A 17609-nucleotide genomic window follows, 5' to 3' on the forward strand; every position below is an offset into this window, starting at 1 on the left:
GGGCTATGGAGGGATTTGTAAACAAGGATGAGAATTTTGAAATCGAGGCATTGCTTAACCAGGAGCCAATGTAGGTCAGCGAGCACAGGGGGTGATGGGTGAGCAGGACTGGGTGCGAGTTAGGACATGGTCAGTGAGCACAGGGAGTGATGGGTGAGCGGGACTGGGTGCGAGTTAGGACATGGGGCAGCGAGCACAGAGGGTGATGGGTGAGCAGGACTTGGTGCGAGTTAGGACACAGGGCAGCGAGCACAGAGGATGATGGGTGAGCAGGACTCGGTAAGAATTAGGACACGGAGCACAGGGGGTGATGGATGAGCGGGACCTGGTGCGAGTTAGGACACGGGGCACAGGGGATGATGGGTGAGCGGGACTCGGTCCGAGTTAGGACATGGGGCAGCGAGCACAGGGGTTGATGGGTGAGCGAACTTGGTGCAAGTTAGGACACAGGGCAGTGAGCACAGAGGTTGATGGGTGAGCGGGACTTGGTGCGAGTTAGGACATGGGGCAGTGAGCACAGGGGTTGATGGGTGAGCGGGACTTGGTGCGAGTTAGGACATGGGGCAGTGAGCACAGGGGTTGATGGGTGAGTGGGACTCGGTCCGAGTTAGGACACAGGCAGCCGAGTTTTGGATCACCTCTGGTTTACGTCGGGTAGAATGTGGGAGGCCGGCCAGGAGTGCGTTGGAATAGTCGAGTTTGGAGGTAACAAAGGCACGGATGTTGAGACCCACGATGTAAGCTTCTGATTGAGCTATGGCTCTCTGTCAAAGGGATGTCCAAGATTTGGTGGCCTCATGAGGAGAGAAAATAACCCTTTTTGATCAATAGCTCATCGTGTCAGGCAGTTAAAGGACTGTGCAGTCAGGATCTGTGCAGGAGGCTGGATCAGTTTGCACTTTGGGAAGACCTGCTACACATGCAGCTATATTGGGAGAGCCAGGCGTGATATCCCGAGCTCAACAGTCCTTCACCATTTAACTGCTGGGTGAACATGTGCTCCAGGAGCCTGTGACCAGCCCATGTTGCCACGTCACCACGACATTGCCTCGGTTATAGTTTGCGTGCTGACTCTGTCCGCTCACTGTTTATCCAGTCAAGCCCTTACTCTGCATTTTCCGTCTTGCTCTTGCAGTGGTGGACAATGGGTCTGAAGAGAAGGTTGACGCGGGACTGACATCTCGCACTAAACTGACGTCGTCGGCCAGTGGGAGCGTGGACCAGAAGGAAGATGATGTTGCTATCGAGTCTAAAACCCACAAGGAAAATGGAGGTAATTTGTGACTCCAGACAGTTGGGGATTTATTTTCTTGTCCCTGAACAAAGAGCGTTGGACTGAAGCCCCCTCCCCTTGTTCTTCGTGTGGGGGTCCTTTAAATTTACACCGCATCTTCTGCAGCGGCGACAGAAAAGTGGCTGGGGGAGGGGGGGCTCCTGATCGGAGTGTGCCAGGGGGGGGCTCCCGATCGGAGTGTGCCGGGGGGAGGGGGGGCTCCTGATCGGAGTGTGCCGGGGGGGGGGGGGGGGCTCCTGATCGGAGTGTGCCGGGGGGGGGGGGGGGGGCTCCTGATCGGAGTGTGCCGGGGGGGGGCTCCCGATCGGAGTGTGCCGGGGGGGGGGGGGCTCCTGATCGGAGTGTGCCGGGGGGGGGGGGCTCCTGATCGGAGTGTGCCGGGGGGGGGGGGCTCCCGATCGGAGTGTGCCGGGGGGGGGGGCTCCCGATCGGAGTGTGCCGGGGAGGGGGGGCTCCTGATCGGAGTGTGCCGGGGGGGGGGCTCCCGATCGGAGTGTGCCGGGGGAGGGGGCTCCCGATCGGAGTGTGCCGGGGGAGGGGGCTCCCGATCGGAGTGTGCCGGGGGAGGGGGCTCCCGATCGGAGCGCGCCATGCTTGGGGGGGTGGGGGGGGAACATTGTGTTGGACCACTTCCTAAACTGGCTGTAACCCTCTTGGGTCTGAGATCCATCAATATTGGCCCTACCCCCCTGTAGCAGCCGCAGGGGGAGGTGGGGTGGGTGTGTGGGGGGGGGAGGGATGGGTGTGGGGGGGGGGGGGAGGGAGGGATGTGTGGGGGGGGGGGGGAGGGAGGGATGGGTGGGGGGGGGGGAGGGAGCGATGGGTGTGGGGGGAGGGAGGGATGGGTGTGTGGGAGGGAGAGAGGGATGGGTGTGGGGGTGGGAGGGAGGGATGGGTGTGGGGGTGGGGAGGGAAGGATGGGTGTGGGGGGGGGAGGGAGTGATGGGTGTGGGGGGGGAGGGAGGGATGGGTGTGGGGGGGGGAGGGAGCGATGGGTGTGGGGGGGGAAGGAGCGATGGGTGTGGGGGGGGAAGGAGCGATGGGTGTGGGGGGGGAAGGAGCGATGGGTGTTGGGGGGGGGAGGGAGCGATGGGTGTTGTTGGGGAAGGAGGGATGGGTGTGGGGGGGGAGGGAGGGATGGGTGTGGGGTGGGGAGGGAGGGATGGGTGTGGGGTGGGGAGGGAGGGATGGGTGTGGGGTGGGGAGGGAGGGATGGGTGTGGGGGGGGAGGGAGGGATGGGTGTGGGGTGGGGAGGGAGGGATGGGTGTGGGGGGGTAGGGAGGGATGGGTGTGGGGAGGGGGAGGGAGGGATGGGTGTGGGGAGGGGGAGGGAGGGATGGGTGTGGGGCGGGGAGGGAGGGATGGGTGTGAGGGGGAGGAGGGAGGGATGGGTGTGGGAGGGAGGAGGGACGGATGGGTGTAGGGGGGGGAGGGACGGATGGGTGTGGGGCGGGGAGGGAGGGATGGGTGTGGGGGGGGGAGGGAGGGAGGGATGGGTGTGGGGGGGAGGGAGTGATGGGTGTGAGGGGGAGGAGGGAGGGATGGGTGTGGGAGGGGGGAGGGACGGATGGGTGTGGGGCGGGGAGGGAGGGATGGGTGTGGGGGGGGGGAGGGAGGGAGGGACGGGTGTGGGGGGGGGGAGGGAGGGATGGGTGTGGGGGGGAGGGAGTGATGGATGTGAGGGGGAGGAGGGAGGGATGGGTGTGGGAGGGAGGAGGGACGGATGGGTGTGGGGGGGGGGAGGGACGGATGGGTGTGGGGCGGGGAGGGAGGGATGGGTGTGGGGGGAGGAGGGAGGGATGGGTGCGGGGGGGGTTAAGGTGTGTGGGAGAGGGGGTCATGCAGGGGAGGGGGGAAGGGATGCGGGGAGGTGGGATACGGGGGTGGGGGTGGTACGGGGGGGAGGTGGGGTATGGGGGGGTGGGGTACAAGGGGATGGGGGATGGGGGGTGTGGTACAGGGGGGTGAGGGATGGGGGATGGGGGATGTGCGGGGGGGGCAACGTGGCACTGACCCACTCCGAGCGGGGGATGATAGATAGGACACTCCATCTGTTGGCTGGATCTCAGCTGCATCTGAGAATGTAGAACCAGGGGTCACAGTGTCAGGATAAGGGGTCGGCCATTTAGGACTGAGATGAGGAGGAATTTCTTCACTCAGAGGGGGGTGAATCTTTGGAATTCTCTGCCCCAGAGGGCTGTGGATGCTGAGTCGTTGAGTATATTCAAGGCTGAGATCGATAGATTTTTGGACTCTCGGGGAATCGAGGGATATGGGGATCGGGTGGGAAAGTGGAGTTGAGGTCGAAGGTCAGCCGTGATCTTATTGAATGGTGGAGCAGGCTCGAGGGGCCGAATGGCCGACTCCTGCTCATAATTCTCATGTTCTTATATAGCTGCTGCAAGTTTTTGGACGAAGGGTAAGGGAATGAGCTGAGGGTCCCATTCCCACTCACAATCCAGTAACCTGTGCTGGACAGTAAGGGTGTGTTGACACGGAAGGACAGTGTCAAGTCTGCCTGTGATGCCCACTACAGTCCAATAGCCGGCTGTCACTCACGCGTCAGGCTCAGGTGTGAAGAACAGGCAAGGCACTTGAAACGTGTCGGTGGCCGTTGGCCAGGTCCGAACAGGAACCAACGTGCTCCAGAGAGGCGGGGCCACTAATGAACGGGAGAGAATTGGGACCAAGGCCAAAGCGGAACGCTGAGGATGCTGGGAACCTGGAATATGGACAGAGAATGCTGGGAGTATTCAGCAGGTTGGACAGCGTCTGTGGAGCGAGACACAGAGATATCGACCGGAAACCTTAACTGTGTTTCACTCTCCACAGACGCTGCCCGACCCGCTGAGTATTTCCCGCATTTCCTGATTTTGTATTTTATTTTATGAGAGACTTCGAAAGTCTTTGGGGAAAAATTCGATGGGTTAGCGCCTCCCGTTAACGCCTGGTGAGGGGTGCTAATGGGGCGCTAAAGGGTCAGCGCCCGAACACGGTGAATGCAGTGACGTTTAACGCTGCCGTTAACTCCCACCGCCCGAGCCTCAAGCGCATCGCAGATCGTGACCCCACAAAGTTAGCGCCCCGGATGTGAAATTGCCCCCCGCCCCCTGTTGTATCAGCGGGCGTGAACAATGGCAGCGAGAGGAGGCGCTGTGACCTCCGCCAGCCGCCCGTGGAGCCCTCATTAAAGGCAATGGTTTTCAGCCAGCGCGACCATTAATTATTCGTACCCGTCTGGTGCCTGCGTAGAGTTTTTCCTGTTTCGCTGGTGCGAGAGTTTTTGGGGCTGGAATGGCAGTCGCCCAGGTCGCCTGGCAACGCAGAACTGCCGACAACTGGCTCATGCAGCATCATCGGCCCTTCTCTTTCAGCGAGGAAAGTCGCCTCTGATCCCGTTACAACGCTCTTGGACTTTAGTGCCCTCAGAGAAGTGGTTAGCGCTTGATTCATTGTTCCACGTCCCTCTTGGAGCGCTAAAGCTGAGTATCGCTGGAGGAGAGAATGATTAGCGCCCCGACCATGGCACTAATGAATTTAGCACCCCAACCATGGCGCTAACAAACTTAGCGCCCCGACCATGGCGCTAACGAATTTCTAGCCCTAAATGTTCCTTTAACTGAAGGAAACCTCACTTTTAGTGTGGTATATTGAGGCCATTTCTTCCCCAGCACCCCCAGTCAGAAGTCGGCACAAAGCTTTGTACAAATATATTTGATGGTGAGAAATGTCATTTTCTCAACACCGAATAAAATGCCATTTGAGGCGAAGATTAGTGTAGACCCCACTTTGTAAACGCACAGCACCACAAGGATAGTGAGGAAATAATCTCCCGATGATGCTTGAAAACATTTTAACCTTCCTGCTGCCCCTCCATTGGAGCTTTGAGCTTGAAAATCGCTTGATCCTCGTGACTGGATTCGGACAGCTTGCACAGAGGACAGGCCTTTCTTTATCGTTTAATATTTTATATTAAACCGTACGTTTAATATTTTGATGGCTGTCTCTCGTTGCCCATTTAAAGGACGAGTTAAAGAAGTTTTCCACTCGATATTGTACGGCGCCCGATATAATCGACAAACAGCCTTACACACCTTCAGTAAATGCACAAAACTGGTCTCATTTCAAATCGGACTTGCAGTGTCGACACTCGGGTTAATTAACACATTGGTGCAAATACACTCCTGCTAAAACGATTCTTGTGCAACGCTATCAATTTATCACCGCTCCATTGCTCGCATTGCGAGCCCCAGTGTGACGGACTGTCACACCACATTGTCCTGGAACAGATCGAAATGTTCTACGCACACACCACTGGTGTTTGGAAGGACAGAACCGATCATTGTACAACTGTAACTTTCTCTGTACAGTGTAAATAAACATGGCACAAACAATGTCACTATGCATGTACTGAGGATGCTCTGGGTTTCAAACCCAGGTGTGTCAGTCTAACCTTGTACACAGCTGCCTCTGGCTCTGATACTTACCGTCCAGCCATTGGGTTTGACCTGCCCCCTGCCCTCTGCCCCCTGACCTCTGCCCCCTTTTGGCTCCTGTCTGTGACTGGGCTTGGTGTGTGGGGAAAGGTGGTCACGTCCTGACAGCCTGTGCCCATACCCGCTGTGTGCCGGGCATGCCGTGTCAGGCGTGCAGATGTTTCTGTTGTCCATTCCAGTGTGTGGTGAAATGTGCGGGGGGCATTGTTGAGCAAAGTGTGTTGTGTCCCAGCAGAGGGAGAGACCGAGGTGATCACCAACACCAAGGGGACGGCGCTGATCCTGCCCAACCATCCCGAGAATGATGACTTGTCGTCAGTAAAGTCCATGATGTCGACGGTGATGAACGTGGGAAGCCTCAGTGGAGAGGCGGGCGACACGCCCAATAACAAAAGTCCCTTGAAGTCGTTGTCTTCGACTCGAAACGCGAAGGTGAAGCAGGTAGGCACTGAGTGAAAGGCAGCTCCCCAGGAGGCTCCCGGCACTGCAACACCGTGCTTGCACAGACCCTCCTTAACCCTTCACTCAGCCCCCCAGGGATTGATCAACCAGACATACACTTCCCCCTCATCAGCCGTGGCTCAGTGACCAGCACACTCGGCTCTCCGTCACAAGGTCGTGGGTTCAAGTCCCACTCCAGGGACTCGAGCACAGAAATCCAGGCTGACACTCCCAGTGCAGTACTGAGGGAGTGCCGCACTGTCAGAGGGGCAGTACTGAGGGAGTGCTGCACTGTCAGAGGGGCAGTACTGAGGGAGCGCCGCACTGTCGGAGGGGCAGTACTGAGGGAGCGCCGCACTGTCAGAGGGGCAGTACTGAGGGAGTGCTGCACTGTCGGAGGGGCAGTACTGAGGGAGTGCTGCACTGTCAGAGGAGCAGTACTGAACTGTCAGAGGGGCAGTACTGAGGGAGCGCCGCACTGTCGGAGGGGCAGTACTGAGGGAGCGCTGCACTGTCGGAGGGGCAGTACTGAGGGAGCGCCGCACTGTCGGAGGGGCAGTACTGAGGGAGTGCAGCACTGTCGGAGGGGCAGTACTGAGGGAGCGCCGCACTGTCGGAGGGGCAGTACTGAGGGAGTGCTGCACTGTCAGAGGGGCAGTACTGAGGGAGCGCCGCACTGTCAGAGGGGCAGTACTGAGGGAGCGCTGCACTGTCGGAGGGGCAGTACTGAGGGAGCGCTGCACTGTCGGAGGGGCAGTACTGAGGGAGTGCTGCACTGTCGGAGGGGCAGTACTGAGGGAGTGCTGCACTGTCGGAGGGGCAGTACTGAGGGAGCGCCGCACTGTCGGAGGGGAAGTACTGAGGAAGTGCCGCACTGTCAGAGGGGCAGTACTGAGGGAGCGCTGCACTGTCAGAGGGGCAGTACTGAGGGAGCGCCGCACTGTCGTAGGTGCTGTCTTTTGGATGAGATGTTAAACCGAGTCCCCGTCTGCTCTCTCAGGTGGATGTAAAAGATCCCAGGGCACTATTTTGAAGAAGAGCAGGGGAGTTCTCCCCGGTGTCCTGGGGCCAATATTTATCCCTCAACCAACATCACTGAAACAGATTATCTGGTCATTATCACATTACTGTGTGTGGGAGCTTGCTGTGCGCAAATTGGCTGCCACGTTTCCCACGTTACAACAGTGACTACACTCCAACAGTACTTCATTGGCTGTAAAGCGTTTTGGGACGTCCTGAGGTCGTGAAAGGCGCTATAGAAATGCAAGTCTTTCTTTCTTGTCAGAATAATGGTTTTGTCGTTATCTCTCTGCTCCACGTGGTTAATCACAACCCCTCTACACAATTGGTAACCCACACATCAGACCAATATCTGGGTCCACAGGCAACCCCTCAGTCCATCCCTCCGAACCCAATCCCCAGCCAAGGTTTGTTGGTATTGGTCGCCTGCGATAGAGAAATCGACGGGGCACGGATTGTATCGGTGTGTCAGGGGCAGTATCTCTCTGGCTCGCAGCCCGTGAGCATAAAAAGTCCGAAAACCCTGACCGTTGATTATAGCACAACTCGGTCCTTGACGGGAGAACCCTGACATCAATACCGTGGAGTTCATCCCAATAAATTCCCTGCCACCCATTAACCATAAGATTGCAAACTCGGTCCTCGGCTCGGAATCCGTCGGACTGGGTATGTGATGAAATGTGCTCCAGCGGATGGTGTTTGCAGAAGGGCTTACAGCCCGAGCTCAAACCGAGATTTCAGCCATGTGTCAGTTTTATCATTCATTGACACATGTGAGTGTGTGCGTGTCTGTGTGAGAGTGTGTGTCTGCGAGTGTGTGCGTGTCTGTGTGTGAGTATGTGTGCCTGTATGTGTGTCTGCGTGTGTGTCTGCGTGTGAGTGTGTCTACGTGTGTGAGTGTGTGTCTGTGTGAGTGTGTCTGAATGTGTGATTGTGTGTGTAAATAAAATACTCACTGTTGCAAGATGCTCGAAGTGGTGTGAGCTCCTTGCATTCAGGACTGTGCCTGTAGAGCGGTGTCTGATTATACAGCAGGGTTACCCAGCGGACCAACAATTGTTTCCTCATTGCGATCAGAGGCAAATGTCAGATGTGCCTTTAATCTATCTGCAGCCTGAAACACTTTAATCAGACAGGGCCAGATACGAATCGTCGTGCAGCTTTATTCCCACAGACAGGAATCCAGAGTGTGTCCATTGTAATCAAACCTCGCCTCATTCAATTCACCACAGAACCGTCCTCAATAATCAGTAACTGGATCATCACTATCTCTGTAACCCCCTCCAGTCCCTACACCCCTCCCTATCTCTGTAACCCCCTCCAGTCCCTACACCCCTCCCTATCTCTGTAACCCCCTCCAGTCCCTACACCCCTCCCTATCTCTGTAACCCCCTCCAGTCCCTACACCCCTCCCTATCTCTGTAACCCCCTCCAGTCCCCACACCCCTCCCTATCTCTGTAACCCCCCCTCCAGTACCTACACCCCTCCCTATCTCTGTAACCCCCTCCAGTCCCTACACCCCTCCCTATCTCTGTAACCCCCTCCAGTCCCTACACCCCTCCCTATCTCTGTAACCCCCCCTCCAGTACCTACACCCCTCCCTATCTCTGTAACCCCCCTCCAGTCCCTACACCCCTCCCTATCTCTGTAACCCCCCTCCAGTCCCTACACCCCTCCCTATCTCTGTAACCCCCCTCCAGTCCCTACACCCCTCCCTATCTCTGTAACCCCCTCCAGTCCCTACACCCCTCCCTATCTCTGTAACCCCCCCTCCAGTACCTACACCCCTCCCTATCTCTGTAACCCCCTCCAGTCCCTACACTCCTCCCTATCTCTGTAACCCCCTCCAGTCCCTACACCCCTCCCTATCTCTGTAACCTCCTCCAGTCCCTACACCCCTCCCTATCTCTGTAACCCCCTCCAGTCCCTACACCCCTCCCTATCTCTCTAACCCCCCTCCAGTCCCTACACTCCTCCCTATCTCTCTAACCCCCTCCAGTCCCTACACCCCTCCCTATCTCTGTAACCTCCTCCAGTCCCTACACCCCTCCCTATCTCTGTAACCCCCTCCAGTCCCTACACCCCTCCCTATCTCTGTAACCCCCTCCAGTCCCTACACCCCTCCCTATCTCTCTAACCTCCTCCAGTCACTACACCCCTCCCTATCTCTGTAACCCCCTCCAGTCCCTACACCCTTCCCTATCTCTGTAACCCCCTCCAGCCCCGTCACCCTTCCCTATCTCTGTAATCTCCTCCAGCCCCATCACAAACCCCCTCCGAGATGTCTGCGCGCCTCTAATTCTGCCCTCCTGACCATCCCTGATTATAATCGCTCCAACATTGGTGGCCGTGCCTTCTGTTGCCTGGGCCCCAAGCTCTGGGACTCCCTCCCTAAACCTCTCCGCCTCTCTCTGCTCTTTTAAGATACTCCTTGAAACCTGCCTCTTTGACCAACCTTTTGGTCACCTACCCCAATATCTCCTTATGTGGCTCAGAGTCACATTTTATTTGATAACGCTCCTGTGAAGTGCCTTGGACTTAGGTGCTGTTCCTCGAGAACAACAGAAATAATAAATGCGGTCAGAGTGGTGTCTGTTTCCTGATTGGTGAGTTTCCCCTCGCAAGGCCACGTGTCTCCCCAGGCTGAGCTGGCTCACTGTCCTTGGCCTCGCAGTACACGAGAGAGCTGTCACATCGCCATTAGGCCTCGCAATAGCGGAAGCCCCTCCATCACTCTGGGTGTGTACAGGAAGCTCCTCTGTCACTCTGGGTGTGTACAGGAAGCCCCTCTGTCACTCTGGGTGTGTACAGGAAGCCCCTCCGTCACTCTGGGTGTGTACAGGAAGCCCCTCCGTCACTCTGGGGGGAGGGGTACAGGAAGCCCCTCTGTCACTCTGGGGGGAGGGGTACAGGAAGCCCCTCCGTCACTCTGGGTGTGTACAGGAAGCCCCTCCGTCACTCTAGGTGTGTACAGGAAGCCCCTCTGTCACTCTGGGTGTGTACAGGAAGCCCCTCTGTCACTCTGGGTGTGTACAGGAAGCCCCTCCGTCACTCTAGGTGTGTACAGGAAGCCCCTCTGTCACTCTGGGTGTGTACAGGAAGCCCCTCTGTCACTCTGGGTGTGTACAGGAAGCCCCTCTGTCACTCTGGGGGGAGGGGTACAGGAAGCCCCTCTGTCACTCTGGGGGGAGGGGTACAGGAAGCCCCTCCGTCACTCTGGGGGGAGGGGTACAGGAAGCCCCTCCTGTTTAATGAGCATGGGCTGAGGTAACCCAATAAAATACACCGGTCATTTCGCAAATGGCATTGTGTGACTTTAATACACAAAAACTTGTATTTATATCGTGCCTTTACCATCGAAGGCCTTTCAGCGGAGTGATTATCAAACAAAATGTGACATTGAGCCACGTAAGGAGATATTAGGGCCGGTGACCAAAAGTTTGGTCAAAGAGGGAGGTTTTAAGGAGCGTATTGAAGGAGGAGAGAGAGGCGGAGAGGCGGAGAGGTTTAGGGAGGGAGTTCCAGAGCCTGGGGCCCAGGCATATCTTCTGTAGCGGGTTCACAATCCGTGCCGTGTGGCACTCTGTGTCTTCGCACTGCCTCCCACAGCCACCATTGTAACTGGCACGCCTTGGTCAGCTTGTGAGCAGGTTTTGCCGCCGGTAGGTTGACCGGCGAAGGTTGCCGGGATCGCCGCAGGAAACAGGCCGAGGAGGAGGAGGATGTTTTCCGCGGTTTCCTTGTAGGCCGGGAAGAGCTTCAATGGGCCTCCTGCCCCCCTCACCGCGTCCCCCCACCCCATACCCCTAACCACACTCGTGCCCTGAGCTAAACCTGGAGCTTTTGTCTTGGTGAATTTATAAATCTCTGCATAATCACTTTCTTTAAAAGCCCCTTTAACCACTGAAGCGTAACTCATTCCATGGAGGCAACAAAAATGACGAAATGTATAATGAAAACGGCCCATGTGACCCTGAGCCGCGAGGGTGCGGAGGGAGAGGAGGGGGCAAGGTCGCGTTCGCTGGTCTGACCCGCGGCAGGAGGGTGGCCTGAGTCTAGCCTGCTTCGGGAGGGTCAGAGGCGGCCAGGGTTCCTGCCCCCCCCCCACCCCTCCATGGTGTGACCATCAGGTAATGAGGGATCCTCCCTTCCGTCTCCCAGGCGGTCAAATACTCGCTGACCTCTGCCCAGGTTCGAAGGTTACTCGCTGACTTCTGTCCAGGTTCGAGGGTTACTCGCTGACCTCTGCCCAGGCTCAAAGGTTATTCACTCGCTGACCTCTGCCCAGGTTCGAAGGTTACTCGCTGACCTCTGCCCAGGTTCGAAGGTTACTCACTGACCTCTGCCCAGGCTCAAAGGTTATTCACTCGCTGACCTCTGCCCAGGTTTGAAGGTTACTCGCTGACCTCTGCCCAGGTTCGAAGGTTACTCGCTGACCTCTGCCCAGGCTCAAAGGTTATTCACTCGCTGACCTCTGCCCAGGTTCGAAGGTTACTCGCTGACCTCTGCCCAGGCTCGAAGGTTATTCACTCGCTGACCTCTGCCCAGGTTCGAAGGTTACTCGCTGACCTCTGCCCAGGCTCGAAGGTTATTCACTCGCTGACCTCTGCCCAGGTTCGAAGGTTACTCGCTGACCTCTGCCCAGGTTCGAAGGTTACTCGCTGACCTCTGTCCAGGTTCGAAGGTTACTCGCTGACCTCTGCCCAGGTTCGAAGGTTACTCGCTGACCTCTGCCCAGGTTCGAAGGTTATTCACTCGCTAATGTGCCAAAGGAGCCCAACCCCCCAACAAAGAGTTGGCACCTTCAGGAAAGACAGACTTGCGTTTATATAGCGCCTTTCACAACCACCGGACGTCCCAAAGCGCTTTACAGCCAATTAAGTACTTTTGGAGTGCAGTCACTGTTGTAATGTGGGAAACGCAGCGACCAATGTGTGCACAGCAAGCTCCCACACACAGCAATGTGATAATGACCAGATAATCTGTTTTAGTGATGTTGATTGTGGAATAAATATTGGCCCCAGGACACCGGGGAGAACTCCCCTGCTCTTCTTCAAAATAGTGCCCTGGGATCTTTTACATCCACCTGAGAGAGCAGACGGGGCCTCGGTTTAACGTCTCATCTAGGAGAAGGAGAATGAGCAAACTGCACACAATCTCAATGCAAAGGTTCAGACAGTGGGATGTAACTGGGGGAAACGGTGGGACTGGTTATGTCGAGGCTGTGCTGCAGGGCAGGGCAGAACTGACTGGAGCATCAGTACTTCGGTATAATTGAGCTCCGGACTGATTGAGCAACGGGCTGTGAAATAATCAGCTCCAGACATGATGGAAAGTAGCTGACTGAGCTGTAAATGCAATGAGCCATATGATGAAAATGTATCGGGCCTTTTGGCCCCGGTCAAATGTGCTTAGAAATGGAGAATTTCTCGTTTTAAAAAAGCAAGATGCTGAAAATACATTTTTCACCAAGCATTTGCTTTTAGATAAGGGGTTTTTTGAAAGTCCTGCTCCGGCTGCAGGGCGGTGAAAGCTTGAAGCAGCAGCTGTTGTGGGCTGATGAACATTTGCACGTTTGCCTGCAGTGGAGTGTGGAGTTGTTCCCTTGTTTGGCTGACCTGTCCCCTGCACCGTGCCGTGTTCTGGTATGGGAGTCAGTGCTGCGGCTGGTTAATGATCAACCGTGGAGTCAATATTCAGCGGGGCAGGTAGCTCTGATCTTCAATCCAAGGTTAAACAGAGAGAGAGAGAGAGAGGGAAAAATCCCAGAATCCCACCTCAAATCACATTGTTAAACTGAAAGGCACATGTCCCAGAGTGCAGGCGTCTGTAATCCTCGGACACGGAATACTTCACTCGGTATTTTGGTTCCTGGAGACCAGGGAAACGCAGAATAAAGTCTAACTGAGCCCAGCAGAGAGGCAGTGGGTTGTAGGCAGGGAGATGCCACACAAAGCATTACTCCAACCTCGCTGCAGGAAAGTTCCCTCCCATCCTCTCTCCTGGGCTTGGTCAGCAAGGTATTTTTAACTCGGTGGCAGAGGTTCTGACACGCCGGGTGGGGGTAAACACTACAGCTCGGATCTTGACTGACTCGTCAGCCCACTGGCACAGTCCCAAGCCCACAGTCGTCTGGCTGGCTGCTCCACCTGGCATTGGGAAACAGCAGCTTGCGACAGGGTAGTGGTGATGCTCCCCATGGCCGAGCTCCACTTCAGCACAATTGACCCCGGTTTCTCCGCTGCCCAGCGCACGCACCGCCTGAAATATAGCAATACCTCAAAAATCCCCTTCCCGCTTTGCTTCACCCTGGGTTCTGTTGTGCGCTGTGACACCCCGTGCTCTGTACAACAACAACTTGTATTTATGTAGTGCCTTTATGTAAACCATCCCAAGGCGTTATCAGACACTGAGCTACACGAGGGGGTATTAGGGACAGGTGACCAAGAGCTGGATCAATTGCTTTAAAGGAGAAAGGAGAGGTGGAGAGGTTTAGGGAGGTAAATCCGGAAACATTTGGCAGCTAAGGCTGTTTAGAATGTTGTGTAATGTTGAGCAAGGTCAGCGGCGTGTCTGGGGTGCTTTTAGATTGGGATCCAGGCCATTCCGAGCACCTTTTCCTGATTGCCTCCGCGAGCTGCGTCCCGTCTCTTTCCTTCTCCAATGTTCTCCCACCGTTTTCATTTCTTTTCCCAACCTTGTTCTCCCGAACGGTTAACTCCCGTTGGAGTTCCAGCTCCACGTGTCGCCTCGCTCCTTCAGTACCTTGCCCAAGTGGCCATTATTCCTGCGTGGACAGTGAGTGCTGGTGGGTTATTTGGCCAGGAGGGGCATCACAATAATTCAAATGCGGACTGTACCTTCTATATCAAAGATCATCATGTAGCTATACCACCGATGTAAAAAGACTCGAGCCATTTTAAAACACAGAATATTCACACACAGATCTACAGACAGACATTCACACACATATATATATATATACACACGGATGCATTTGCATATATTAATTTACATAGGAGCACAGTACGAGAGAGCCCTTTCAAACTTCCCTGAAATGCGATTGAATCGCCTTTCACAGTCGGCACAGACACGATGTGCCGAGTGGCCTTCTCCTGTGCCGTATGGTTCGATATTTCTAAGCCGCACCCAATGTGTTTCAGGAAAGTCTTGCTTGGTGTTAGGAACGGCAAGGGGTTGATAGAAACAGTTTACGTTTGCTGCTGGTTGGACAGCAAATGACCATGGCAAAAAAGCGGCCCTTGTTCTCGACCGCTCCTCGTCGCCAACTCCCAAGTCCCACACTGACCGTCCCGCACTGACTGTCAGCCCGTCTGCCCCACACAGACTGACCATCCCACGCTGACCGTCCCACACTGACCGTCCCGCACTGACTGTCAGCCCGTCTGCCCCACACAGACTGACCATTCCACGCTGACCGTCCCACGCTGACCGTCCCACACTGACCGTCCCACACTGACTGTCAGCCCGTCTGCCCCACACAGACTGACCATCCCACGCTGACCGTCCCACGCTGACCGTCCCACACTGACCGTCCCACACTGACTGTCAGCCCGTCTGCCCCACACAGACTGACCATCCCACGCTGACCATCCCACGCTGACCGTCCCACACTGACCGTCCCGCACTGACCGCCCCGCACTGACCGTCCCACACTGACCGCCCCGCACTGACCGTCCCATACTGACCGTCCCGCATTGACCGTCCCGCACTGACTGTCAGCTCGTCTGCCCCACACAGACTGACCATCCCACGCTGACCGTCCCACACTGACCGTCCCACACTGACCGTTCCACACTGACTGTCCCATTCTGACCGTCCCGCACTGACCGTCCCACACTGACCGTCCCGCACTGACCGTCCCGCACTGACCGTCCCGCACTGACCGTCCCGCACTGACCGTCCCGCACTGACCGTCCCACACTGACCGTCCCGCACTGACTGTCAGCCCGTCTGCCCCACACAGACTGACCATCCCACGCTGACCATCCCACACTGACCGTTCCACACTGACTGTCCCATACTGACCGTCCCGCACTGACCGTCCCACACTGACCGTCCCACACTGACGGTCCATCCCACACCGACCGTCCACACTGACCGTCCCGCACTGACCGTCCCGCACTGACCGTCCCACACTGACTGTCCCATACTGACCGTCCCGCACTGACCGTCCCGCACTGACCGTCCGTCCCGCACTGACCGTCCCGCACTGAATGTCAGCCCGTCTGCCCCACACAGACTGACCGTCCCACACTGACCGTTCCACACTGACTGTCCCATACTGACCGTCCCGCACTGACCGTCCCACACAGACCGTCCCGTACTGACGGTCCATCCCACACCGACCGTCCACACTGACCGTCCCACACTGACTGTCCCACACTGACTGTCCCACACTGACTGTCCCGCACTGACCGTCCCGCACTGACCGTCCGTCCCGCACTGACCGTCCCGCACTGAATGTCAGCCCGTCTGCCCCACACAGACTGACCGTCCCACACTGACCGTTCCACACTGACTGTCCCATACTGACCGTCCCGCACTGACCGTCCCACACAGACCGTCCCGTACTGACGGTCCATCCCACACCGACCGTCCACACTGACCGTCCCACACTGACTGTCCCACACTGACTGTCCCACACTGACTGTCCCACACTGACTGTCCCACACTGACGGTCCACACCGACCGTCCACACTGACCGTCCCACACTGACCGTCCCACACTGACCGTCCCACACTGACTGTCCCACACTGACTGTCCCGCACTGACGGTCCATCCCACACCGACCGTCCACACTGACCGTCCCGCACTGACCGTCCCGCACTGACCCTCCCGCACTGACTGTCCCGCACTGACCGTCCCGCACTGACCATCCCGCACTGACCGTCCGTCCCGCACTGACCGTCCCGCACTGACCGTCCCACACTGACCGTCCCGCACTGACCGTCCCGCACTGACTGTCCCATACTGACCGCCCCGCACTGACCGTCCCACACTGACCGTCCGTCCCGCACTGACCGTCCCGCACTGACCGTCCCACACTGACCGTCCACACTGACCGTTCCACACTGACTGTCCCACACTGACCGTCCCGCACTGACCGTCCCACACTGACCGTCCCGCACTGACGGTCCAACCCACACTGACTGTCCACACTGACCGTCCCGCACTGACCAACCCACACTGACCGTCCCGCACTGACCGCCCCGCACTGACCGCCCCACACTGACCGTCCCGCACTGACGGTCCATCCCACACCGACCGTCCACACTGACCGTCCCGCACTGACCGTCCACACTGACCGTCCCGCACTGACTGTCCCATACTGACCGTCCCGCACTGACCGTCCCACACTGACCGTCCCGCACTGACTGTCCCATACTGACCGTCCGTCCCGCACTGACCGTCCCACACTGACCGTCCGTCCCGCACTGACCGTCCCTCACTGACTGTCCCACACTGACCGTCCCGCACTGACGGTCCATCCCACACCGCCTGTCCACACTGACCGTCCCGCACTGACCGTCCCACACTGACCGTCCATCCCACACTGACCGTCCAGCACTGACCGTCCCGCACTGATCATCCCGCACTGACCATCCCGCACTGACCGTCCGTCCCACACTGACCGTCCCACACTGACCGTCCGTCCAACACTGACCGTCCGTCCCACACTGACAGTCCCACACTGACCGTCCGTCCCACGCTGACAGTCCCACACTGACCGTCCGTCCCACACTGACCGTCCGTCCCACACTGACCGTCCCACACTGACCGTCCGTCCAACACTGACCGTCCGTCCCACACTGACAGTCCCACACTGACCGTCCGTCCCACGCTGACAGTCCCACACTGACCGTCCGTCCCACACTGACCGTCCCACACTGACCATCCCACACTGACCGACCCGCACTGACCGACCCGCACTGACCGTCCCACACTGACCGTCCCACACTGACCGACCCGCACTGACCGTCCCACACTGAACGTCCGTCCCACACTGAGCATCCCACACTGACCGTCCGTCCCACGCTGACCGTCCGTCCCACGTTGACCGTCTGTCCCACACTGACCATCCCATGCTGACCGCCCGTCCCACGCTGACCGTCCGTCCCGCACTGACCATCCCACACTGACCGTCCCACACTGATCGTCCGTCCTACACTGACCGTCCCGCACTGACCGTCCGTCCTGCACTGACCGTCCCACACTGACCATCCCGCACTGACCGTCCGTCCCGCACTGACCGTCCCACACTGACCATCCCGCAGTGACCGTACATTCCGCACTGACCGTCCGTCCCACGCTGACCGTCCGTCCCACACTGAC

General features: G+C 57.5%; 1 protein-coding gene across 4 annotated transcripts in view; it reads left to right on the forward strand.

Annotated features, from left to right (window-relative positions):
* The window catches only part of rreb1a (ras responsive element binding protein 1a), a 306278-nt gene that overhangs the window by 125673 nt on the left and 162996 nt on the right, over positions 1-17609 (forward strand). For 3 of the 4 annotated variants that reach the window (XM_070880283.1, XM_070880287.1, XM_070880285.1), the window contains exons 2-3: positions 1136-1273; positions 6024-6232. In XM_070880283.1, coding sequence (XP_070736384.1) covers positions 1136-1273; positions 6024-6232 — 347 coding nt within the window. The remainder of the gene's footprint in view (positions 1-1135; positions 1274-6023; positions 6233-17609) is intronic. The other variant, XM_070880284.1, reaches the window with a different exon arrangement.

Source organism: Pristiophorus japonicus, chromosome 5 (assembly GCF_044704955.1).
Source record: "Pristiophorus japonicus isolate sPriJap1 chromosome 5, sPriJap1.hap1, whole genome shotgun sequence".
Lineage (NCBI taxonomy): Eukaryota > Metazoa > Chordata > Chondrichthyes > Pristiophoridae > Pristiophorus > Pristiophorus japonicus.